This window comes from Muntiacus reevesi, chromosome 7, assembly GCF_963930625.1.
Source record: "Muntiacus reevesi chromosome 7, mMunRee1.1, whole genome shotgun sequence".
Classification (NCBI taxonomy): Eukaryota; Metazoa; Chordata; class Mammalia; order Artiodactyla; family Cervidae; genus Muntiacus; species Muntiacus reevesi.
In genome coordinates, this window is record NC_089255.1 from 96,590,183 (window position 1) to 96,616,428 (window position 26,246).

The following is a 26,246-nucleotide window of genomic DNA, read 5'->3' on the forward strand; positions in this document are numbered from 1 at the left end:
GTCTCGGGGTTCGGCAAGCTATCCTCAGAAGCCCTAAGGACCTGGGATAGGCTGGCAGGCTCCAGCCCCGTTGTGTAACTTTAGTATATTTCTTGACAACTTCCAAATGAAAGGCACAGTCTGTCTTAACCACAAGTTCACGGTGTGAGGCCTGCTGTCCCATAATTCGTTAGCTCAGACCTAGCATTCTCCTGAGACCCACAGGTGAGCTCGGCCTTCCGCTGCAAACTTGTGTATTTGCAAAAGGCATGTGGTTTTCTGCTGAAAAGGAGGCACGTGTGCGGACAGGCTGGGCTTCCTAGGTGGCGCAGTGGTGAAGAACCCACCTGCCAATCCAGGAGCAGGAAGATCCCCTGGAGTAGAAAATGGCAACTCACTCCAGCATTCCTGCCTGGAAAATTCCATGGACAGAAGAGCCTGGCGGGCCACAGCCCACGGGCTTGCAAAGGCTGAGCATGACTGGGCGTGACGGAACAAACACGAAAGGCACGGCCAAGTGCCGTGGAGGCTCTCACACCAAGTCGTGAAAAAACGGCACACACAGCCTAGCGAGGGGACAAAATCTGAACGACTTCACTGCTGAGCGCTGGCTTACGGAGACGCAGTGCACACAATACTACGTGGCGTTTTTCTTCAATTGATGCAACTCAGTCATTTTTATTGCAACTGGAAGACAATACATCACAGAAACTTTATGGTAGGTCTGGGGGAAAAGTGTTATTTACAATAAATGATGAAATAGTTTGTCTTTGGCAATATGATTACATACGAAGGATGCGAAATGCAAGTATGGATGCCTCCAAAGCAACACCATCAGGTCCCTCAAGGCGGGCGGGCTGTGCCTGCTCCCACGCGTCCTCGAGGCAACACAGACGCGCCCGAGCGTCACCTCCGCCTTCACCACTCTCACTTTCTGTTCGTGATATTGGCAGTTTCATTCAGAAAAAAACACCGACGGAAATTGGCTTTTGAAAACTTATTACTCTAAGTAAATAAATTTGGCCATGGAGGTCTCTTGGCCAGAGGTCAGACGACCCTAAGTATTGAGAGTAAACTCTTGTCTTCTGATTGCTTTATCACTGTTATTTATTTTTTCTGTAAAACAAAAACAGAACTCAGAAATGTTACAGAATCAGAGTATAAAAAAATGTACAAGTGTATAATGCTTCCCAGACACACGGGTACTTGTCCTCCAATCGTCACCATGGCAGTGTAAGCGGTGAGTGTGAACGACAGCAGGGAGCCAGTTACGGGATCGGCTGTGTCGCTGGCTCGACACGTACTCAAGAGATGCTGCACGCTTAAATAACTGAACTTGTGCTAAGAGTTTCATCTAAAAAAAAGGGCGGGGCTGGGAACTCAGGCCACAGTCATGGAAGGATGAAAGACACCTTCTGGGTTTGCTAGATACACCATATCGCAGTCTCTGCGAATCCAATATGGAATATTAATTCTTTGCAAGAAGTAGGGAAGGCTGCTCTCAACTGCTGCAAAGGAAGTGGAAAACACTGCTGTATCTATCCCAAATAAACAGTCTTGATTTCAGCGCTAACGAAACGAACAGGAAGGGTACTTGGGAGCAGATCACAGTTAAGTCAGAAGTGATCTTTCACCCAGGTCTGATTTCAAAGGTAGGACAGACAGCAAGACGCAGCACCAGACACACTGGCTTCGGCCGTTAAAGGATGGATCGTGTGAAACATCGGGTTTTCCTTCCTTAATTTTTGGTCAGTGACGCTAGCACTTGTTTGCTGAACTGTGGAAGAATTGTAAGGTCACACACATTATTCATGATAGAGCAACGGAGTCTGTGCTTAATTCAAGAATGACCAGTAGGGGGCAGAGAGAGCAGCTGACACCATCACCGGCGCTCTCTCCAAGGAAGGGGGGCTGACAGATGCATTCACAAAGGCAGGTGGGTCTATACAGAACACTGAACGCCCTGTGTGCATCCTCACGGGACTCCAGGGACAGGAACACCACACAACGGATATACTTCGATTTACACGTTCCATTACAAGGAAGAGAAAAAAAAAAGACACCATTCCAACTTTGTAACTGTGTTAACTGTAATATAAACCAAAGTCCCGAGTTTTGGCAGGTAACTAAAAGGAGGGTTATCACTTAGGTTATATAGCAAAAGTGTTGATGTATATTATATATAGTAGTATAAATAATAAAAAAGTATTATTTAAATTAGATCACAGTGCTGCGTTATCTGCATAACAGTGTTTGATATAGTATTCGAGCTGGGACCTACGACACGAAGGGTTGGACTGTCAACACTGGTTAAAGTCACAATCAAGAGGGGACACGGAGTTCAAATGTGTTCTTTTGGTGGCAAAAAAAAAAAAAAAAGTCCTGAAGATGAAAGAAAAATACTCCTCTACAGAAACATAAGAAAGAAAATGGCAACATCTGGGCAGCTGAGATCCACCAGAAAGAAACGAGTCCCAACCTGAATCAAGCTTAAAGGGAAAGAGAAGTCACACTGAGCTGAATCCAATCCCGTATGGAAAACCCTCCCATGCAGGTCACTTGTACGGAACTTTGATTCCTTCTCCGAGAGCTCTTGGATGAGAGGCTGGGGGCCCACACGCGTTGGGTGCAGGGCGGGGGTCACCGAGATGCGGGGCTGGCAGCATTTGGGGCTGAGCACTCCAGCCGTGCCCCAGAACTGGGCTGGACAAAGCCCGCAGCCCGAAGCTGTCCCCGGGGGAGGCGGCCCACCCCGCCCCAGCGGCCCCGTGGCATCCACACCGCGCCCGGCCAGGGCCAGACACCCTCAGTGCCTCTCCCAGGGGAGAAAACCAGATCTTGGGAGAAGCCTCCCACACAGCCCTTCTGAAAAATGCAGCCCCAAGACTAAAATCTGCCACAGCCGTCTTGGCCAGGGTTTTCTACAACCACCGTCTGGATGTGGGGTGGGTTCACTTTAGTTTCAGATAGACAATTTGACCAAAGAACTCTTGAACACGTGTGTGTGTGTATATATATACTGCTTGGGGCGGGGGGGAAGGGAAATAGGAGCTTAGGGTGTATCATAAGGCTGGGAAAATCGATGATGCAGACCCTTTCCACAAAGTACTAGGTAAAGATAAGAGACAGCTGTAGTAGCATAAAAATAACTTTCTATGTGTATAGCATTTAAGAAGAAAGAGCAAAGTCTCCATCTCTTAAATGTGTCCTAGGACCGACAACAAGTAAATGCGGATGTCACGGTGCGGACGTGTTCACGGCTGTTTCCCAAAAGCATCTTCAAATATTGCTATAGTTCCCCACTGCCCCCCACCCCCCGCCCCACGTGAGTATGTGAGACTGGAATGACACACGAGACGCCGCTTCTCCCAGCGGAGAAATCAAAGCAAAAACACCACGCCCCCGGGACGGTGCTGGGCGGTTTCTGTCAAGACTAGATGAGGACAGCGGTAGTTTGGAAGCTAAAAGAACACCTGACGCTTGGGAAGAAATTCCAAGACTAGAGTGAATTACACTTGAGCGAAATATTCTTTCACAAATAGGCTTGTGCTTAAGTTCTCTACTGCTCTTGGAGGAGGGGGTGAGAGGGTGCCTTCTGCCCCCGGGCTTGGCAAGGACGTGGACAACCTCATTCCGCAATGAAGTCACTATGAACGGCCACATACACGTCGATACTTTTTTTTTTTCTCAACAATCAAAATACAAAGTTAAACACAATTGAGCCATTGTTTTGGTTATGCATAATGTGTATGCCTCCAAAAACAGAAGAAAAATAGAAAAAAGTACCCTCACTAAAGTTTCCCCTAGGTCTCCCCGCGGCTCCCGCTAGGGACTGCAGGAGACGCAGGAAATAACACTTAGAAAGCTGCCCGATGAGGTATTTATGCAGAAACAGTGGTTCTGGAGTTAAGAACACACTTTTATAAGATATTTCTCTATTTCTCAAAGAGATCAGAAAAGTAAATCACACACATTGCATTTTATTATTTTCTAAAAGAGGCCTTTGCTCCTTTAGAAAAAAGGAAATGAGGGGAGACAGCCCACCGGTGGGGGTCGCCATCGGAAGGAACCCCCGCCAGAGAAACAGTCCTGGATGTTTGTCTCTGCCTTTCGGGAGGGAAGTCTGGATTTGATCTGGGAGGGCCGGGGGACTGAGGTGGGCTTGGTGAGGGGACACCACCAAGTGCCGCCCGGGCCCGCAGCTGCGGATGGCTTTTGGGGTGTCAGACGTTGGTTTGGGGAGATAGAGGGAACAGAGCGCTTGGAAAAGATCCTGATTCCCATCTCTCTACACCCAGCACCAGCACGCGGGACGCACGCAGGTTCAGTGAAGAATCTGAGCTGCGCAGGGCGTAGATCTTTCTCCCAGCTCCTCTCAGCACGAGTGGACGCCCGAGTGAATTTCTCCGGAGCTGCGGGCCGTGCCTGGGGCGGGCAGATGGGCTCCGCAACCGCCCACCCCGGCCTGTCTAAAAAAAAATCAAGATCACCCCAGTCCCCTCCTTCTCCCTCACCATCGTATCTTGAGAGCAGGTGTTTTTATGCTTTAAAATTCCCTTCCGTGTGGGCGGAAGATCACACTCTAAAGAGGTTCCTCTGATCTCCCTGGCTCCTTTCTTTCAGGCAAAGCTCCCAGGAGCTGCTCGGGGCGGTGCGCCGTCACCTGGTGGTCTGAATCCCGCGCCCACTATCTAGGTGGGCTTCGCTCCCGGCGGCAGGTGAGCCGGCGCGAGGGGCAGCGTCTGGGGGCTGGGCCTTCCCAGGCCCGCGCACTCTCCTTCCCGGGTGCCTCACTCACGCCCTCATCCAATAAGGCCCAGTCGTGTGTTTCCCCTTCTCCTGGCGAGTTTGCATAATCATCCACTGCCTTTTCTCCCTAGAAACCAAACCCCGGTCCTGGCTTGCTCAGGTCAGTGTCCCGTAATTCTCTTGATTCTATCACACACACTCACTACTGAGTTTGCCCTCAGATTATTGCGTCATGGTAAACACGTACAGAGAGAAAGGACACCTTTTCAGCGGAGAATCAGAGGGGTCGGGGCTGCAGTGCAGGCGAGGCGGTGGAGAGCTCCGCCGTCCAGGCCCTACCAGAGCACGAAGAGAGTTTGTATTGCAGAGTAAGCTCCCAACAGTCAGAATTTGTCCCTGAAGAAGGTTAAACCTTAAACACCTGCTTCAAAAAACCAAAACAAAATAATCGGGAAAAAGGAAAAAAAAAAAAAAAGAAAAAAGAAAAAAAATTAAAGGAAAGAAAAAAAAAAAGAAGGAAAAAAAGAAAACCAAAAGAACCTCTAAGCCTAAGGGCTTAAAAATTAGAGGCATAGCCTTTTCTCTATTTTCTATATTTATATGAAAATAATTCATGCTTCATGCTAAATACATCATTTACCTTACAAGAACTTTGTTATTTTTGAATAAAAAAAAGTTTGTGTTTTTGTGATTTTTTTTTTTTTTTCAAAGGAATTCCATGCATTGTGGATCAGTAATTTCTGCTGGCTACACGGCTGAATGTGGAAATCATTTTGAGTTTTGCAAAGATGAATCCTGACTGACGTTAATTGCAAACTCCATTTTGAGGGCAGTATAGGAGTTTTTTTTTCTTTCTTTCTTTTTTTTTTGCCATGTTTTACTTTAGTTTGTCCATCAATGTGCCTTTCATCTTTTAAAAATACACCACAATACTAATGGCAGGTTCCGTAGCTTTTTGTTTTCACTTGGATCAAATGATTTTGACAGACAGAAAAAGTTTTGTACCATTATTTCCTTAACAGCTATGGTGATTTCTTGGAACTTGATTTTCACTTGGGCAGTTAAGAAGACATAGCTTGCTTTTTGCATCAGTTGTCTTTCTTCCTTTTTCTCTTTCGTGTGTGTGGTGTGTGTTTGTGTGTGCGCATGCATATGAGCAGGACCAACCTTCAGGCTTATGGCTTGAGTAACCTTCTTTTCGTTTAATACAGAACAGAATCCAGTGATCAGCAACATCATTAAAAACTGACCCAGTTTCTTCTCATGAGTCACTGAGACCCGGTGAATAAGAGCGGTCCAGTGTTCGCCTGCGGAGATGCTACTGGGCTCCGTGGTTAGGAAGCACAGAGGACTGACGGCCGCCCTGCTCCCCCCTCACACTGCACGCTTGCAGCCACGCCAAGGCTCCTCCGGGCATCCTCTGAGCCCAGTGCCCGAGCCTGGGTCTGCTCCTAGGGCAGCCAGGGGTCCTTCCGCCTCCTCAGTTGCCTTAAGTGCGCTCACTCGCTGACCCCAGCTGGGTGCACAGCCTGACCCCTTAAACCTAAAGGTTGGGCCTGATCCATGGTGACCCTGCACACGCGCCTTCTAGTCCTGGGTGTGTGTCCCCGCGGCATTACCGCTGCATCCCTGCGGATTCAGCCGCGGGATGCTGAGACAAGCTGGAGGAAGCAATGGTCATTTTGGCTTTTTCGGTTTTGTCTTCAGGTAATGAAAAGCTTTTGTAGAACGGCTGAGTGTCAATATGAGTTCTATGGCTTCAATCTCCTTTAAACATAAAATTCTTAAGGGTTCAAAACCAAGGAAGGGGGGCAAATTAAAAAAAAAAAAAAAAAAAAAGGAAAGAAAAGAAAGAAAACCAAACCAACGGAAAAAGAACAGAAAAAAATAAGAAATTGCTGATATTGCCACAAATCATTAGCGATCTCCTGACATGCTGAAACCAAATGGCCGTAAGTTCAAAACAAATCAGTGACTTGTTTTCGCTAGTTCTTCGCGGCTTCCTTTTGCTCCTTCTGCCCCGCTGCCGTCCGATTGGTGATGTTGTTCAGGCAGGAGCGGATGCCCGCCAGGTGCAGGAGCGAGCCGGCCGCCTCCTTCATCTCCTCGTCGTCGCTCTCGGGGGGCTTCTCCGTGCGTCTCTTTTTGAGGGGCAGCGTGTCGCTGGGCGCCCTCCGCGCCTTGCCCGCGGGCGGCCGCTTCTTGTGCGCGGGCGCGGCGCCGCCGTCGCCGGGCGCCTCCCGGGGGCCGCGCGGCCGGCCGTCCTCCTCCGGCTCGCTGTGGCTCTCCCGGCTGGCGCAGCTGCCCTCGCTGCCCCCCGGGCCCCCCTTGGCGGCGAAGTCGTCGGGCTCGTCGGCCGAGGACGAGGCGGAGTCGCTGGCGGGCGAGGCGCTGCGGGCGGCGGCGGCCTTGGCGCTGCTGTAGGTGTGGTCCTCCTTGGGGTCCCCGCTAACCAGCGGGGAGCCGCAGGCCGGCTCGCTCTCGGTCCGCAGGCGGCAGGCGGGGAGGCCGTTCCTGCAGGGCGGGAGGAGAGAGGACACGGTTACACCCCTGGCGCGGACCCCCGGCAGCCCCCGAGCTCTCGGAGCAGACGCGGGCACGCCCGGCCAGCCGTCTGCCAGCAGGGCCTCGGCCCTGAAGCTGAGGCCCGACATCCGCCGCGCCCTCGTCCCCGCTGCTCGCCCGCCGTGGACACGGCCGCTCCGTCGTGCCTGCTGTGGCGGTGGAGGAAGCACAATCTCTCCGGCCAAAGCGCAAGAATCAAGCTGTGTGCGGGTTTCGCGCGCCCCCAGTGCGCGGTGCAGAGACCACCGCGCGATGCTGGCTGGGTCCTTCCCAGAGAAAAGTCTGCAGGGCTCTGGAGCGGCTCCGCCCAGAGCCTTTAGCCAGAAGGCTGAGCCTGCTGTTCGGGGGGAAAGAGGCACCCGCCACGGGGTGACGGCTCCTCACTGCCGCGGCCGCGCCCTCAGCCACTCAGCCACCCCTCCCGTGGATGCGTGGCCTGGGGCGCGGGGCTCCTGGGGAGGCAGCCCGGGCCGAGTCAGACCCGGACACTCACAAGGATGCTCACAGATGAACAGAGAAGCAAGTCATGGTTACACAGGCAGGACGCCAACAAGCCGCCATCTACTAATCGGACCGCCTGCCAGGCGCCTCGCTGTATCTGCAGAGATGATTGCATTCAACTCTACAAAGCGGTTATATTAGCATCCTTATTCTATAGATGCTACAAGTGAGGTCTGGGCCAGTTTGCTAACTTTCTTAAAGCCGCACGGCTCATCATGAGCAGGGATGGGAACCGAAGCCTGACTCCCGAGCTCTCTCCAACACCACCAGACCGACTCCTGGTCTTTTCTGATTTGCCCTGTGACCAGATCACCTATGTATTCCCACCAGAACCCAACAGGACCCGTCACACCTCCGAGTAGGTTGTCATGTCCGTATGTCCGAGCAGGGAGCGGACCTCCCCTGTGCTTGCTTATTGGCAAAAGGGACCCAGTGTCTGCGCCCCCCGCCCCGCTTCACGGGGCTGTGGAACGTGGGGGACCGCTGGCTGGCGTCTGGACCAGCGAGGACCGTGATGCCTCCGTGGGGTTCGGCCACACGCTGTGTGAACAGGGCCGACCCGGTCTGCCCAGCGCGCGGGAGGGGCCGGCAGTGAGGCGATCGAGGAGGCGGTGGCCAGAGAGGACCACTCACGGAGGGGGGGTCACTGCCGGCTGCCGGGGGAGGCGGGGGGCACGGGAGGCCTGTGGGGGACACGGCGTCGGGCTGAGGGGTGGGGGCTGGGGGCTCTGGGCAGGGAGGGGACACTTTCTGCTGCACCGTGTTCCCCGCTTTCCCAATGGCCCGCCCGCCAGTGAAAACATTTCTAGATCTTGGGATCGTGGGTACACCTGTCCCAACCGCCCAACTGTCAGCACCCTGAATTCTCTCCATCATCACGGACTGTGTGATGGCTCCCATGAGAGTGTCAGCTCCACAAGGCAGGCCCGGCCCCTGGGACGTCCTCGAGGCCTGGTGCCGGGCCAGGCAGGGAGGGGACCCACACGGAGACACTGGGCGAGCGTCGGAGCAGGCGGTCTGGGGAGTCTCCCGCAGCGTGCCTTCCCGGACTCCCTGAGGACGTGGCCCCGGGGAAGGGCAGTGGGTGCTGTGGAGAGGGAGAGGATTCTGGGAGCAAACGCGTTAAGAAAAAGGCAAGCAGTGCAAAAACTAAGTCTTCCTGAGTCCAGGTGAAAGGCATACGTGGTGTTCCCTGTGCTTCTCCTTTTCCCACAAGTTAAACCTTTTTTTAAGTAAAAAGTCTGGGGTGTAGGGTAGAGACACGGGAGAAACACCAGAAAGAAAGCAGGTGTTACATTTCAGTTCCGTGCTGTACAAGAGGGGAGGTGCTGAACCTGAGACCTTCTTTCTCTTTCCTTCTCTTTCAAGGACATAAACAAGCATAAGCCATCATGGAAAAGAATATCAAAAAGAAAAATGTATATATATTTATGTGTGCATAGGGCTTCCCAGGTGGCTCAGTGGTAAAGAATTTGCCTGCCATGCAGGGGCCCTGGGTTTGAATCAGGAAGATCCCCTGCAGGAGGAAGTGGCAACCCACTCAAGTAGTCTGGCCCGGAGAATTCCATGGACAGAGGAGCCTGGCGGGCTACAGTCCACAGCATCGCAAAGAATCAGACACGACTAAGCAACTGAACACATGTATGGTGTGAAAATGAATCACTCTGCTATACTGTAGTAATTAACACAGCACTGTCAATCCAATGCACTTTTAACAAAAGGATCTATGCAGGCGTGAGAGCAGCACCCTCAGACCTTCCTAAAGGCATCACAGGCATCGGAGGAAAAGAGAAAAGCAAATCATTTCCCCAGCTCAGGAATTCGAGGCGGTGCGGGGCTGGGTCTCTGCTTCACTGCACTGCAAGCAGGGTCCCAAGATTCACACCCTGTAACACCAGCCCCACCCCACGGACAGACAGACAGACGGAACACACTCAGGGAGCCCTGTGACTGGTCCTCAGAGATGGCTCAAACAGGAAACTGAAATGTGTCCCCGTCCTCCCCGGGAAGGAAGCGTCCTGTGACGAAGACAGGAAAGCAACACGATGATGACACTTCTGGATGAAAACAGGTGCCCGGAGGCAACTTCAGGGAGGTAGAGTTAAAACGTAAACGCATCTTTCTCTCAGGTGATACAGTTAGCTTTCTCTGAGACTTTACGATGGGCTCACAACCCATAAATTACACACAAACTCAGCAGGAAGCGACACACTCCTCCAATTACTAATCACTCGAAGCAGCGCTGCCCGTGGCGGGGGCAGGCCGGCTGCGCTGACTGGCGTCAGACACCTCCCGCTGCAGGGTCTGTCGTTCCAGAACGCCGACTACTTTACAAGGAAACCAGGCAGCCCGAACGTGTTATGTTGGAAGGGGAACTTCTAACCACCTCCTCAAATACCATCCATCAAAACGAACATGGGCTACGTCTGAAGTGCCTGCCATTTTTTAGCTTCGTTTTCCGTGGAACGACACTCATGACGATCATGTTAGCATAAATTAAAGCCACCTGTCTTCACCAGGACCCCACAGAACCATGTGCTATTATCTCAAATAAGAACCTGGTATTAATCCTCTTGTCAAATCGGTGGGAAATACTCAACATGAAAGTTGAAAAACCACATTAGTTCAGGGTGAGAATGAGCAGTCCGTGCCACCCACAAGGTAAGGGATAGCTTCTGATGAGACACGGCCATTGTGCTGACTTTTGATTTGCTCGCGATTTGTTCCATTATCATAGCATCTCTATGTGTTGTCACCCCAGCCTTCCACCTGTGCACGAGAGTTCTCTCTGGAACTGATGGCTTCAAACCTGGAGGGGAGCATTTAGGGTGACGTCGTCCTTCTTAGGGGTTTACTGGAGAACGCTGGTCTTTTGCCAAGCATGAAGAGAACAGGTGGGGTTAAGAGGGTTACAGAAGCCGTGCTCACTGTGCATGCTTTTGTCCCAAACGGACCACAGGGAGAAAGACAGAAGACGAGAGATGACCAGACGCTTCCGTTCCCAGCCGGCGGCAGAAAAGATATTCGGAAGGCATTCTTCCAACTACCATACAAAAGACCCCGGGTGAAGGACAGCGATGTATTTTTAGTCATTGCTGGGTTCCTTGGAAAATAAGGGGAATCTTAAGAGATCCACGTAATGCACACAGACCAAAAGAACTTCACACACACACAGATGAGAATCTTAAAAAAAAAAAAAAGACAAAATCTGAACGTGAGCAGCAGGCATCTAAGGAAGGCAGGGTTTTGTGGAGCCGCCTCCAGCCCTGGGACAAGAGCCCAAACCTGGGGGGAGGGCACGGCAGGGGGAAGGACTTGGGCAGCTCCTGGCTTACTGTGGCCCCCAGCGGGGTTAAAGCGCCCTCAGGCGCGTTGGTCCCCAGGCTCCCAGGAGACGTTTACAAAGCAAAACCTCTCCTGAAGACAGCAACCCACGCCAAGGCCATCAGGATGCTTGTATATCAAGTTGAATCAAGTAGAAGCTCATAACCTAAAATCACCAAAGAGCCCACTGGGAAAGTATAAATGTAAAAATGCCACATAAAAAGTGAGGACCCTTGAGTGATGAGGCCTTCAATGAGATCCTAGGGAATCAGCGGCAGACAATGGGGATAAAGGCCGGCCTGACTTCAGCTCCAGGTGGAACTGGACAAAAGAAAAGCCTCCCTTGAGAGTTTTAAGCCACAAGCCTGAAGTCTTGTGGGTGTGAGGCCAGGATTCTACCGTGTGGACCAGAAGACCCCAAGCTATATTCAGTTTAAAGTGCCCAGGGGTGCCGAGGAGAGGAAGGCACGAACCCTTTATGGAAGAACATACTTCAAACCCAGTCCACAAAGAACCCTCACAGATAAGATTTTAAAGAACACAGGTTCACAATTAAAAAAAAAAAATCATTAAACACAAAAAAATAAGCCACTGTAAGAGAAAACAGAAAAAAAAAAACAAACACAACACCCCATAGCATCTGAACTGTAAAGTCTGAAAATACTGCAATAATTAGCCAAAGAATGTAATGTACCCCCAAAAAATAAATAATGGAGAGGGAGGTGGGAGGGGGGATCGGGATGGGGATTAGTGTAACTCTATGGCTGATACATGTCAATGTATGACAAAACCCACTGAAATGCTGTGAAGTAATTAGCCTCCAACTAATAAAAAAAAAAAAATTAAAAAAAAAAAAAAGAGGGAATTGGCAAATATTAGAAACACTGGATTACTAAAACCAAGCAGATTTGGCTGCTTTGGGGACGCCTCAAACAGAATTTCCAGAGCTAAAAAATATAATTCCTGACATTAAAAAACTCAATGCAATTGAGTTGTGGAAAACAAACAAACAAAAAAATTAGTTGAAAGATGGATCTAAAGATATTATAGTAAACGCAGCAGAGAGAGATAAAGAGATGGAAAACATGGAAGAGAGACCGGGCAACACAGAATATTAGAAGATCATCCAATATAAATGTAACTGGAGTTCCAGAGTGAAAGGAAATATGGGGAAGAGCCAATCTCAGAGTAGAAAATGGCTGAGAATTTTCTAGCTTTGACGAAAGTTACCAATCTTCAGATTCAGAAAGCCAACAAGTCCCATGGAGGATACAAAGAAATGCACACCTGGATACATTAAGTCATCCCAGACATCACACACACACACACACACACACAGAGCTTTAGAAGTACGAGAAAGGAAACACATCACCTGAGGAGGAGGAGTTAGATAAAACCTGTGGCTCAGATGAGGTAGAGCAGTAATCTCGAAACGAGAGAGAAAAAGTAACTGTCCAACTACAGTACTATCATCTGAGAATGAAGGCCCAGGGAGAGGCTGAAGGCAGAAGGAGAAGAGGGCGGCAGGGGATGAGACGGTTAGACAGCATCACCAACTCAATGGCCATGAGCTTGAGCAAACCCCGGAGACGGTGAAGGACAGGGAAGCCCTGCGTGCTTCATTCAGTCCGTGGGGATGCAGAGTCGGACATGACTTAGCAACCGAACAACAACCAGGAAGAGGGCAAAATAAAAATATTTTCAGACAAAAAGTCAAGACTTTGATTAAAAGCAGATACTCAATGATAGGAACTTAGGAGTATTTTTCAGGCAAAAAAAAAAAAAAAAGAGAAAAGTTGTGGCTAGCTAAGGGGGAAGGCTGGGATGAACACACCCACACGTGACTCACCAAGGACCTGCTGAGTGGCACAGGGGCGCCACTCAGGCCTCTGTGTCAGAGATAACCTACGTGGGCAAAGAGTGAAAAAGAAGGGATGCGTGCGCCGGGTACGCAGTCATTCTGCCGTACACCCGGAACTGACACGAGGCTGTAAGTCAGCTATGTACGAGCATAAAATAGAAGTTAAATAAAAGCCAAGAGCGAAAGAGGCCTGAGACGCGAGGAAAGGAAATGCTAAGCGAAGGAACTGTAATCAAGTAGTGACCCTTGGGGACACCACGCTGTCCCCTGGTGTCTGTGGGGGTTTTGGTTCCAGGTCCCCAGACATCAAAATCTGTGAACGCTCAAGTCCCCTTGACAAGATGGTGCAGTATTTGCTTATAACCCACACCTGTCCCCCCATGCACGTTAGAGCATCTCAGGATTACTATAGTGCCTAATATAGAGTACGAAAAAACACTCGGCACACAACTGCTAGTGCACAGGGCAAATACGTTTTGATTTTTGGAACTTTCTGGAATTCTTTTTATTTCCTTTTATTTTCTATCAGCAGTTGATTGAATCCATGGATGTAGAACCTATGGATATGGAGGGCCAATGATAATAACTGATGTAAAGAAACTGAAATATGAAATAGAGCTCAAGTCCTAGACAAATGTAACCTATGATTTGGGAGGTGGAGAGAACAGAAATTAAAGCATTCCAGAGGTCTTGTATTGAGCAGGAGGTTAACGATACTGATTAACTCCGTACATTTTAAAATAGTCATGCTAAAAATTCTAGGATCAACACTGAAAGAACAGAAAGACCTATATAACTTATTAACCATTAGAAGGGGAGAAAAAAGGAATGACAAGTAGAAGAATCGTGGTCAATTTAAAACAATGTTGGTGGGCTTCCCTGGAGCTCAGTGGTAAAGCATCTGCCCGCCAACTGAGGAGACACGGGTTCGATCCCTGGTCCAGAAGATCCCACGTGACCTGGAGCAGCGAAGCCCGTGGGCCGCAGAGAGTGAGCCTGTGGAGAGCCCACGATCCGCAGCAGGAGACTCAGCAGCGAGCAGCCCGTGCGCACAGCGAGAGCCGCGCTCACGACACCCGGGGGAAGCCCGCAGCCAGAACACACAGCCGGCCAAAGACAGGCACAGCGGGAAGAACCAAACGCTGGGAGGGAGGAGGCTGGAGGGGGCACACACAGCGCAGAAACGCAAACTGAGAGGGTGGAAACAAACCCACCTGCGTCGTTTAAAACAGGCTAGTATCTCCACTAAAAGCTGAAGATCATTAACACAGACTTTTTAGAAAAGTCATATGCCATTTATAAGACAAGAACCTAAAACGTTATGGACTAAGAAAGGTTAAAAGTAAAAGGAGGAAAAACACTGTGCCATGTTGATGTAGCAAAATTAAACCAGACAGGATAGATTTTTAAGGCAAAAGATCATTACTGAAGATAAAGAGTCACTGAATATGCAGGAAGGTTCAATTCACCGGGAGTATATAACTGTTCTAAACGTGGAGACCTCTAATAAGATTGCTTCAAAATACACCCAAATTGGAAGAGCTACAGGAAGAAATGTCAAACCCACATCTCTCCCCCTTCTCCCCAAGACACGGTTCATATGTAGATTTGAACTAGTGGACATATACTGAACATGTGCTCATAAAAGACAAGGTATATTACTTTGAAGCACACACAAAATATTTATAATAAAAAATGGTATACACTACTAGACCACATAGCAAGTCTCCACAAACCTCAAATAGCAGTATCTTATAGATGAATTTTCTGACCACAATGCATTGTAATTAATAATTAATGATGAAGAGGTAACTAAAAACAAAAATAACCAAAAACCACCTCCTCATAGGTTTGAAAATTTAAAAACACAATTCTAAAAACAACTATGGGTGAAAGAAGAAAGCAAGATGAAAACTAGTAAATACTTTGAACTTGTAACAATAATGAAAATAAAAGGCACCAAAATTTATGCATACAACTAAGCAGCAGTTCCAATGAAAGTATAACCTTAAACTTTTACATAAAAGAAAAAAGTTTAAAATAAAAGTATCCAATTCAGAACTCACTGTCACAACAAAAAAGAATAAACCCAAAGAAAGAAAGGAAATAATAAAGAAACTAGCAGAAATCAATGATATAGAGGTACAAAATATCTACAAAATAGAGGTAATTATAATAATTAAAACAAGCTCCAAAGTTGATTCTTCTAGAGAAAAAACACTGTGTGTGTTAAGGTTAAGCAAAAAGAGGTAATAAAACGAAATAAGAAATAAAAGGGATACAACTACAAAAGACATTGAAAAGATGACAGATGTATTATAAATAACTTTATGCCACATTTTTGAAAGCAGGTGATATGGACAAATCCCTACAGATACCAAAATGAATTTTAAAAGAAATGAAAAATAAGTTATACTATAAGAATTAAAGAAATTCACTCAATAGTTAAAAATCATTCCACAAATAAAACACCAGCTCTGCAGTGTTTTGCAAGTGAGTTCCACCAAACATTAAGCAACAGATAATTTCAATCTTACCCAAACTCAGGGAATCTAAGAGTGAATACTATTTAATGCATAATGTGAGAATGATGTAATCCTGACACTAAAACTAGATAAAAATAGCACTAGAGAAACATGAGAGAGTTTCAAGAGAGTTCCAGAAAAGCATCTACTTCTGCTTTATTGACTATGCTAAAACCTCTGACTGTGTGGATCACAATAAACTGTGGAAAATTCTGAAAGAGATAGGAATACAAGACCACCTGACCTGCCTCTTGAGAAACCTGTATGCAGGTCAGGAAGCAACAGTTAGAACTGGACATGGAACAACAGACTGGGTCCAAATAGGAAAAGGAGTACGTCAAGGCTGTAGATTGTCACCCTGATTGTTTAACTTCTATGCAGAGTACATCATGAGAAACGCTGGGCTGGAAGAAGCACAAGCTGGAATCAAGATTGCTGGGAGAAATACCAATAACCTCAGATACGCAGATGACACCACCCTTATGGCAGAAAGTGAAGAGGAACTAAAAACCCTTTTGATGAAAGTGAAAAAGGAGAGTGAAAAAGTTGGCTTAAAGCTCAACATTCAGAAAACTAAGATCATGGCATCCGGTCCCATAACCTCATGGGAAATAGATGGGGAGACAGTAGAAACAGTGTTAGACTTTACTTTTCTGGGCTCCAAAATCACTGCAGATGGTGACTGCAGCCATGAAATTAAAAGACGCTTACTCCTTGGAAGGAAAGTTATGACCAACCTAGACAGCATATTAAAAAGCAGAGACATTACTTTGCCAACAAAGGTCCGTCTGGTCAGGGCTATGGTTTTTCCAGTGGTCATGTATGGATGTGAGTGTTGGACTGTGAAGAAAGCTGAGCGTCAAAAAATTGATGCTTTTGAACTGCGGTGTTGGAGAAGACTCTTGAGAGTCCCTTGGACTGCAAGGAGATCCAACCAGTCCATCCTAAAGGAGATCAGTCCTGGGTGTTCATTGGAAGGACTGATGTTGAAGCTGAAACTCCAGCACTTTGGCCACCTCATGTAAAGAGTTGACTCATTGTAAAAGACCCTGATGCTGGGAGGGATTGGGGGCAGGAGGAGAACGGGACGTCAGAGGATGAGATGGCTGGATGGCATCACCAATTTGATGGTCATGAGTTTGAGCAAACTCCGGGAGTTTGTGATGGACAGGGGGGCCTGGTGTGCTGCAGTTCATGGGGTTGCAAATAGTCGGACACGACTGAGCGGCTGAACTGAACTGAACTGAGAGAAACATGGATATGGACAAATATGCAAAAATTCACATATAAGATGCTAGTGTACCAATGCTAGCAATATGTAAAAAATATATCACCGGTATATTAGAAATGTAGGTTTTATTTAAAATTAGGAATTTATCATGTAACTCACCACAGTAAAACAATGAGAAAAAATTTACAGTTCTGCTAAATGATATAAACATTTCTTTGATGAAATTCAACCATTTATGATAAACTACGATTGCAAGCCAAATATAGAAGGAATATTTTTGTAACGATAAAGTATATTTCCTAAAAAACCTATAACAAACAGTCCATCAATTGTTCTTCAACACCACAGCACTCTTTAAAACAAGGAACAATGTAGGGGCTTTGGTGGCGGTCCAGGAGTTAAGAGTCTCTCCTGCAACGCGGGAGATGTGGGCTCTTTCCTCGGTCAGAACTCGGATGCCACGTGCCGTGCAGCAACTGAGCCCCCGCAAGGCAATTACTGAGCCCGCACCCTCTGGAGCCACATCTAGAGAGCCTGTGTGCCTCAACCACGATCGGACGCAGCCAAATAACAGAGGTAAGAAAGGAGGAAACAATATAAAGATGTCTGCTGTCATTACTTTTCCTCAGAGGTTCTAACTGTAGTAGGACAGGAAAAAATAGGACAGGATATAAGAATAGGATATAATAGGACAGGATATAAGAAAAATCCCCACCATTGTTTATCTGATTTTATACACAGAAGAATCTACAGATAGATTAGTAAATTTACTAAGTCAGTTTATTTAGCAAGGCTGCTAGAAAAAATTAATATACAAATAATTAACTCCAGATGGATTATAATATTGAAATGATATAGGAAAATTTTTTTAACATTGTTTAGAAAAAAATTACAGAAGGCCATATAATCTTAGAGTAGGGACTTTTTAAAGACACTAGATTTGATTACAAAGCGATTACTAAGCATGAAGATTAAGAGCTTCTGTTCATCAGAAGACATTACTATGGACAGTGAAATGACCATCCACAAACTTAGAAAAGTTATTAGCAACACATACAGTCAATAACAGCGTATCAAAAAGGAGAGACATCACTTTGCTAACAAAGGTTCGTACAGCCACTGGAAAAAGCCATGTACCGATGTGAGAATTGGACCAAAAAAAAGGCTGAGTGCTGAAGAATTGGTGTGTGGGAGTACTTTCACATTTTTGTGTTGGAGAAGACTCTTGAGAGTCCTTGGACTGCAAGGAGATCCAACCAGTTCATCCTAATGGAAATCAGTCTTGAATATTCATTGGAAGGACTGATGCTGAAGCTGAAACTCCAATACTTTGACCACCTGATGTGAAGAGCCGACTCACTGGAAAAGACCCTGATGCTGGGAAAGACTGAGGGCAGGAGGGGAAGGGGGCAACAGAGGATGAGACGGTTGGATGGCATCACTGACTTGATGGACATGGGTTTGAACAAACTCTGGGCGATGGTGATGGACACGGAAGCCTGGCGCGCTGCAGTCCATGGGGTCACAAAGAGTGACTCAACAACAATAAGATAGTTAATAAAGGGTTATTATCCAGAATATACAAAGAAAAGAAAACAACCTGATAGAAAAATGATAAACTGTTGAGCAGGCAATCCATCAGAGCATGTTCAAGCAGCCAGTTAAGTAAATGGAGAAGGGTGCAACCTCTTTGGTAAGAAGGGAAATGGAGATTAAAATGCCGCAGGATACTGCTACATATCCACTAGACTGGTTGAAATTGCACAGGCTGACAACTCCACATATCTGTCAAGATGCCGAGGAATGGGAAGTAGCATCCTCTGCTGGGAGGCATGCACATGGGTGCGAGCAGTTCAGAAAACAATCTCTCATCATCTGGTAAAGCTGAGCACATTAACCCCGTATAAACCAACAATTCCCACAGTGAAACAGGCACTTAGATGAAACTGTAGGCATGGACAGGAATTCCCATGGCAACTTTGTGTAAGTAACTATAAACAATTCAAATACCTTAAAAAAAAATTTGTGGCCTGCCACACAGTGGAGTATTATATAGGCATGAAAACACCATCAGTTACAACTGCATGAAGCAAACCAAACAAACTTTGTCATAAATAAAGAGGGTAAGGAGTAAGTCAGAAAAGAAGATATAAAGTACCATTCCAGATATTAATAGATAAAATTCAAATCAAGCAAAGTTAAATGTATGCCTTATGGATATGAAAAATACTTCTAAAAGCCTAGGAACAGTACATGCAGAATCTGGGATTACGTTTCTTTAGCAGCTGCGGGGGCCTCTGACACCTGCCCCTGCTGCGTAGCCCTTCCTGGGAAGCGTGTGGGTCCAGCAATGCCAGGGGTTCTGCCTCAGGGGTCTCTCCACGTTGGGGGCAGGAAGGGGCATGGTTCCCTCCCGTCAGCTGCAAGGGGTCCCCTTAAAAGACCGAGACAACTGTGACTCCTTATCTGCTTATATACGTGATCATATTCTGTGTGATCACAGAACACGACAGGAATGGCCCTAAAACTCTCCTCCATGAATCATGTTGCATTTGGCACAGTCCAGCATCATCAGGAATGAAGAGGACTTTTCACATCCAGTAGGAAAAGCTTCCAGGACTTTAAAGGCCTTAACCAATGCCACTGGTTTGAAATGCGAGGAGCAACTGCAGAACGTGGATCAAACATCACACGGTGAATTTGCTGGTCACTGTTTCGATTTCTGGACCAGAAGAGCCAGAAGTCGAGACAAGAGCTGAGCTGGTGGCCCAGAGGGCACTCACGTGCATCTTCATCCCCCTGGCGTTGTTTTTCCCTTTCCCTTTACTATTTCCTCCTCTCCTTCCCACCACCAAGCATAACCTAATACCGAGTTCTAGAACTGCTGTCAAAGACCATGGTTTCAAAAGATGAACGCTGACAGGCACTTGGTTTTTAAATTAAAACAAAAAACAGACCAGTGGCAAACTTTCCTTCCAGTGATATCATCGGGCCCCACCCTATCTTCAAACTGAAGGGTGCAGGCTTCCTGAACTCCTGCGACAAACATGTTCTCCAAGGGAAAGAGAAAGACAGTGACCAGGAGCAGACCTGAAGCTGACACATGCATTTTCCTGCTGACTTAATTTTGACAGGACCTTAAGTATTAATGCTTTGTATGACAATAGAACCATTAATTCCTGACTTGCTTCCTGTTCCAGGGGAACTGCATTTTCACTCGAGGTCCTTAAAGCTCCAAAAAATACTAAGCAGCCTTAGGTGGTGATCAAATGAAACTTTCTTGTAATTCTATACCATGCTGCGGTTTAGACTGTCGCGTCTCTGGTGGCTCAGATGGTAAAGAATCTGCCTGCAATATGGGAGACCCAGGTTCAATCCGTGGGTCAGGAAGATCCCCTGGAGAAGGGAATGGCTACCCACTCTGGTATTCTTGCCTGGAGAATCCCAAGGACAGAGGAGCCTGGTGGCCTACAGTCCATGGGGTCACAAAGAGTCGGACAGGACTGAGTGAGTAACACGTGCTGTAGATTACTGTCGTGACTCCTTAAAACCCGGGCTTTGCCACGAGTGTGCACTGTCCTGAAGGTGGCCCGGAAACTCAATCTGCGCCTTTTCTGGGGTTTGGGCCTGAGGTCAGGTGTTCAGGGAGGGGATCTGGGAAGGTGTGTGGGGAGCAGGTGGATGAATCACGCTCTCCACACGACACATTTCATTTTCTTTTACGCTTTAAACAATTGTAATAAAATACACAACCATAAAAAAACTTACCATCTCAACCTTTGTTAAGCACACGGCTCGGTGGTATTAAATACACTCATAACGTTGTGCAGGCGCCCCGCCATCCATCTCTATAACCCTTCATCCTGTAAATTGTGACTCGTCCCCAGTAAACAATGACCCCATCCCCTCTCCACACAGACACTGGCAACCACCATTCTATGCTCTGTCTCTACAGACAGGACTATTCTAGGTAGCTCATTTAAGTGAGATCATACAGTATTTGTCTTTTTGTGAGCAGCTTATTTCACTTAACATAAATGTCCTCAAGGTACATCCACACTGCGGCATGGATCAGAGCTTCCTTCTGCTCAAAGGCTGAATATTCCATCATGTGTACACGCACCGCATTTTGCTTGTTTGTTCATCTACTGATGGACGCTCAGGTTGCTTACAGGTCTCCAGTTCAGTTCAGATGCTCAGTAATGTCCAACTCTTTGTGACCTCATGGACCGCAGCACGCCAGGCCTCCCTGTCCATCACCAACTCCCAGAGTCCACTCAGACTCATGTCCATCGAGTCAGTGACGCCATCCAGCCTTCTCACCTCTGTCGTCCCCTTCTCCTCCTGCCCCCAATCCCTCCCAGCATCAGGGTCTTTTCCAATGAGTCAACTCTTCACATGAGGTGGCCAAAGTACTGGAGTTTCAGCTTCAGCATCAGTCCTTCCAAAGAACACCCAGGACCAACGTCCTTTAGGATGGACTGGTTGGATCTCCTTGCAGTCCACGGGACCTGCCACGCTGTATTCCACAGTGGCTGCACCACCTTACACTCCCACCCACAGTGCTCAAGGGTTCCAATTTTTCCATAACCTTGTCAACATATACTATTTTCTGTTTTCTTGATGGTGCCATCCTAATGAGGGTGAAGTACGATCTCACTGTAGTCTTGATCTGCATTTCCCTACTGATTAGTGACGTTGAGCATTTTTCTATGTGCTTATTGCTTATTCCATGTACTGTTTGTGTATCTTTGGAGAACAGTCCTTTCCCATTTATGAACAGGTGTGAGTGTTTATCATGTATTTACTGAACACCTGTATGGTTTACTACATGCCAGGTCCGTAACTGTATATTAGTCCTAGTAACTCAGAAGGTGGGGGCTGGTTTTCTTGTGGGAAGCCTGGCCCAGGGTCCCAGTCACAGGCTATGGGCCCAGGAAACCTGGTTCCCAAGTTCGTGTGTGCAATTTCTGAGCTCTCTTGACCTATGAAAGCCTTGCCCGACGGCTCAGCAGTGAAGAACCCGCCTGCAACGCAGGAGATGTGGGTTTAAGTCCTGGGTTGGGAAGATCCCCTGGAGGGGGAGAGGGTTACCCACTCCAGAATTCTTGCCTGGAAAATTCCAGGATGGAGGAGCCTGCCGGGCTTCAGTCCATGGGGCTGTACAGAGCTGGACGTGAGTGAGCACACAGTCTGATGTAGAGGACGGCGCGCCCACCACCTCTCTCTATCCTCCGGCAAGCCTTGACGTTGGTAGCTGTTCTTTGCCACCTGAGAGGTCGCTGAGGGTCAAAGAGCCTCAAGCCTCGAAAACAAGGCAGCTCAGGAGAGCTGCTGCGGCTTGAAGTTGAGAAGCGGCCCCTAGTTCCATGAATGGAAGAAATCTTATGCTGCGTTTGCCCAAGAGATCCAGAAACAGTTCTTCTAGGGCTAGAACTGTTCCATTCAAATGTATTCCCTGCAAGGAATTTCACTGGAGAGGCAGCAGAAGACACACGCATAAAACTTGGAGAAGTGGGGGCAGTTATTTTGAGGATAATGTGTCTTAAGGACTCCCCGCCTAGGCAAATCTAAAAAATAAGCGGGTTTCCAATGTCTAAGGATGGGCCAATCCCTGAGGTTATTGAGTAGAAAGTCAACACAGTAAAGTCAATTACACTATTGACAGATACTCTTACAAGGAGATTTCACATCATAATTACATGCAAAGGAACCCAGCAAATACAGGCTGTGTAGTGATGAGCTAATAAAAGTAACACTTCATCTATGTCAATAACAGTTTCAGAGTTAAGACAAACAAACATGGCCTTTGGCACTCAGCAGAGGGGAGAAAAAAACCCAACAAATCCCCGAAAGACAAATATTTTTACTTAAGGAGAAGTTACTTAGGCTCACACAGAAAACCTGCCACACACAGCAGGGTAGGAAATAGGTCTTCACGGGGCTCTGATGACCTCTGGCCCTCCTGCCAGCCCCCGCTGAGCGGATGGGGCAGCCACCCCCGCAAACGCAGGAGCCCCCCAGGGACCCCTGGTCACCACCACGTGGTCTGGCAGATGACATCTGCTGCTGTTCTGGTCTCTGCTGGGCTGTTTTCCCTTTAACCTCAGCTGAATCTAGGTTCAACTGACACAAGGCCAAATTAAAAAAAAAAAAAGAAATTTCAGTAACAATGAAGGTGAAAGCGCAAAACAGGGTTTTCCCTCCCCCTAAACATGTCTTCATGGGTTTGACACAGTCTCCCTCAAATACCCACACGGTTATGTTTATGTTCACTTTTCCTGAAGGTGTCGCACCACCTATTTGCCAGGCACTTGGCCCATAAGGAAGGAAAAGGTATTATAAGCGAGGGTCCCTGACCTGGAGCCTGCGACCTTCCTCTCCCTGAAGTCTCTTAAAACCGAGGCGGAAAGTGCAGAGCTGGCATTGGGATGATGGCTAACACACGGCGGCTGTTCGCTTTACCGAGAGGATTCTGCTCGGACCTCCGGTGACGCTGGGGAAGCTTGCTGAGCGGGTCTGCGTGCTTCCGGAGAGGACGGGCATGCAGAGCTCCAGCCCCAGGCCGCCTGCAGAGTTCCGCGCCGGCCACCTGGCCGCGCCCGCCTGGCTCCCCCTAGGAGGCCTGGATCCCAGCCCCGGCTGCTCCTGGGAGCTCGGAGACCCAGCCTCGAGGGGCAATCATTCACGCCTCACCCGAGGGGACGTGGCCGCTTCCTGCAGGTGTTCCCTCCCGAACACCCCGAGTTCTCTTCCAGTCGCCTGGTTAATAACTTTCTACCCGGCTAACGGTTCTTTGTTTTGAAGTCTCCCTGTTCGAGTCCCTAGCGTGGCTTCTGTCTCTCCCAGCTGGACCTGATGGACACACACGTCTAGACCCGGAAACTGCTTGTGGAATTTTACTGTGGAAGGGGCCCAAGCGAGGTGCTGGCTGGGAGGGATGAGTAGCAGCTCTTTGACCAGAAATGAGATATCACTGTCTTGCTATAGTGCTATGGATAACATCACCAATTCGGTGGACATGAACGGGAACGAATTCCGGGAGATGGTGAGGGAAAGGGAGGCCTGGCGTGCTGCAGTCCAGGGGACCACAAAGCGTCACAAAGAGTCAGACACGGCCGAGCAACTGAACTACAACATCAACAACAGTGCTGTGCTGCCTTCTAACCAAAATACAACCAGCTTAAAAAATCAGTATTTTAAATAATACCCCTAGAGGGTACCACTCTCTAAAAGTCAGCAATCATATATGCCGTGAGGGTAATAAAATTAGGAGGCAGCTCCTGTTGAAAGCCAGGGCAGTCTCAGGCCTCCGTTCCCTCTGCCTGGCCTTCCCTTCTCCCAGGGAAGGGCTGGAGTCGCAGGGCTCCGCTCCCTTTGCTTAAAAGGCACTGAAAAGATGCTGAGGACAATAAACCGGAAGTCTACGCTTAGTATCTGCGCATGAAAGGAGATCTTTACTGCATGTGAGGAGAGTCTGCAGTCTTCCTAACCAGAAAGGTAAATGAGGAGGTTAGGCAGAAGTGATTTTAAGAAAAAACAGAAGACAGAGAATGTCTCTCTCATAATGTGAGGCCAAGGCATAGCTATTTTGGCTCGAAGGAAGAGGCTTACCATTCATGAACTGAAGGTCATAAATTACTGATCTCAAGATATCTAAGAAAGATATGGGAGAAGCACAAGAAAAAGAACCTTTCCACATTATTGGAAAGTATCACCATGTCTGGTTAGCAGAAGTAATAACTGGCTTTATCATACAATTACTATTCTAATTCCTACCAACTTCCCTCCTTAGTAGGTTCCAAATACCAGCATCTGCTTTGAAGGTAGGACTGCAAGGAAATCGAATCAGTCCAGCCTAAAGGAAATCAACCTTGATTATTCATGGCTTCCCTTGTAGCTCAGTCAGTAAAGAATCTGTCTGCAATGCAGGAGACCTGGGTTCGATCCCTGGGTTGGGAAGATCCCCTGGAGAAGGAAATGGCAACCCACTCCAGTATCCTTGCCTGAAAAATCTCATGGACAGAGGAGCCTGGTGGGCTGCAGTCCATGGGGTTGCAAAGAGTCGGGCACGATTGAGCAACTAACAGTTACTTACTTATTTATTCACTGGAAAGACTGAAGCTGAAGCTCCAATACCTTGGCCACCTGATGCGAAGAGCTGACTCACTGGAAAAGACCCTGATGCCGGGAAATATTGAAGGTGGGAAGAGAAGGGGACGACAGAGGATGAGATGGTTGGATGGCATCACTGACTCGATGGACATGAGTTTGAGTAAACTCTGGGAGTTGGTGATGGACAGGGAGGCCTGGCGTGCTGCGATTCATGGGGTTGCAAAGAGTCGAACATGACTTACCGCCTGAAAAACAACAACTCTGGCAAAAGCAGCTAGTTTGCTGGGAGGGTTAAAAGACACAAGTGAGGGATTTCCCTGGTGGTCCAGGGGTTAAGACTCTGCGCTTCCAACTCAGGGGAAGTGTGTTGGATCCCTGGTCAGAGAACTAAGATCCCCCACATGCAGCCAAAAGTTACAATACAAAGGAAACCAGGAGTGAGCGGAGAATCTCCACGTGGTCGACTCCCATCACAGAGCCTGAGCCTGTAGTACCCTCAAGTCCCCATCAACGCGCTTCCGGGAATGGTTTCCTTTGGGACATGAAACAATAGGAAAGCGAGATGGCCTTTAGGTGTGAACTTGGTCCAGAAGCGCTGGAAAGAAGCTGGGATCCAGTGTCGTGAAGGGACGCAGCCCAGCACGGCAGGTCTCTTCTGAGCAAGCAATCGGGGCCCAACGCTGAACGTGCGACGAGGCCTCAGCCAAGCGAGTGAGAGCCAGCCCTTGACCTCAGCAAGCCGACCACAGAGGACAGAGGGGACACACACAGCGCCACTCAACAGAGGGCCACGTCCAAAGCAAGGGGAGCAGCTAATCTGATGCGGACTCAGAGGCCTGTTCAGAGAGGCCTGGTCAAGGGGGCATTCCTGTGATGGGCCGAGAAGGATGTGCTGCTTCCTACATGGAGGCGGAGGAAGTCTACACAGAGGAAGCTGTAGGATCAGATGGGCCAACACTGGATCATGGGGAGAACGAATCTGGCTGGAGGAGGGGGGGATTGGCGGGGTGTCAGGGTCAGACGGTGGGAGTCGACGGGGATCTTCTGCAAACAGCTGGAGAGGCACGTTTTAGAAAGCCAGCCTGGCGACGGCTGATGGGAGGGCAGGGGTGGGCAGAGAGGCAGCAAGGAGGACAGGAGGGAGGCTCCCTCCCGGGCGAGCGACGGGCCCTCCACTGGGGCTGGCAGGAGAGCTGAGAAGGTGGAGGAAAGAAACTTCCCAAGAGTCCATGAGGTTTGGCAGCTGAGCTGATTCTGGGAAGTAGGGGGGGAGTTGATGCCACCTGGTATTTACAGACCGCTTACGGAAGCGCTTTTCACACCTGATTGTTTTGCATGTTTCATTGCAAGCCTTCCCAGGAGGCAGAGGAGCTTCAGGGATGAGGGAAGTAACCCA

General features: G+C 48.3%; 1 protein-coding gene across 9 annotated transcripts in view; it reads right to left on the minus strand.

The window, feature by feature from the left end:
* Nucleotides 1-638: 638 nt before the first annotated feature.
* FOXN3 (forkhead box N3) overlaps nucleotides 639-26,246 on the minus strand; it is a 439,974-nt gene continuing 414,366 nt past the window's right edge. For all 9 annotated transcript variants that reach the window (XM_065940204.1, XM_065940205.1, XM_065940203.1 and 6 more), the window contains one exon: nucleotides 639-7,242. In XM_065940204.1, coding sequence (XP_065796276.1) covers nucleotides 6,714-7,242 — 529 coding nt within the window. In that variant the 3' untranslated portion in view covers nucleotides 639-6,713. The remainder of the gene's footprint in view (nucleotides 7,243-26,246) is intronic.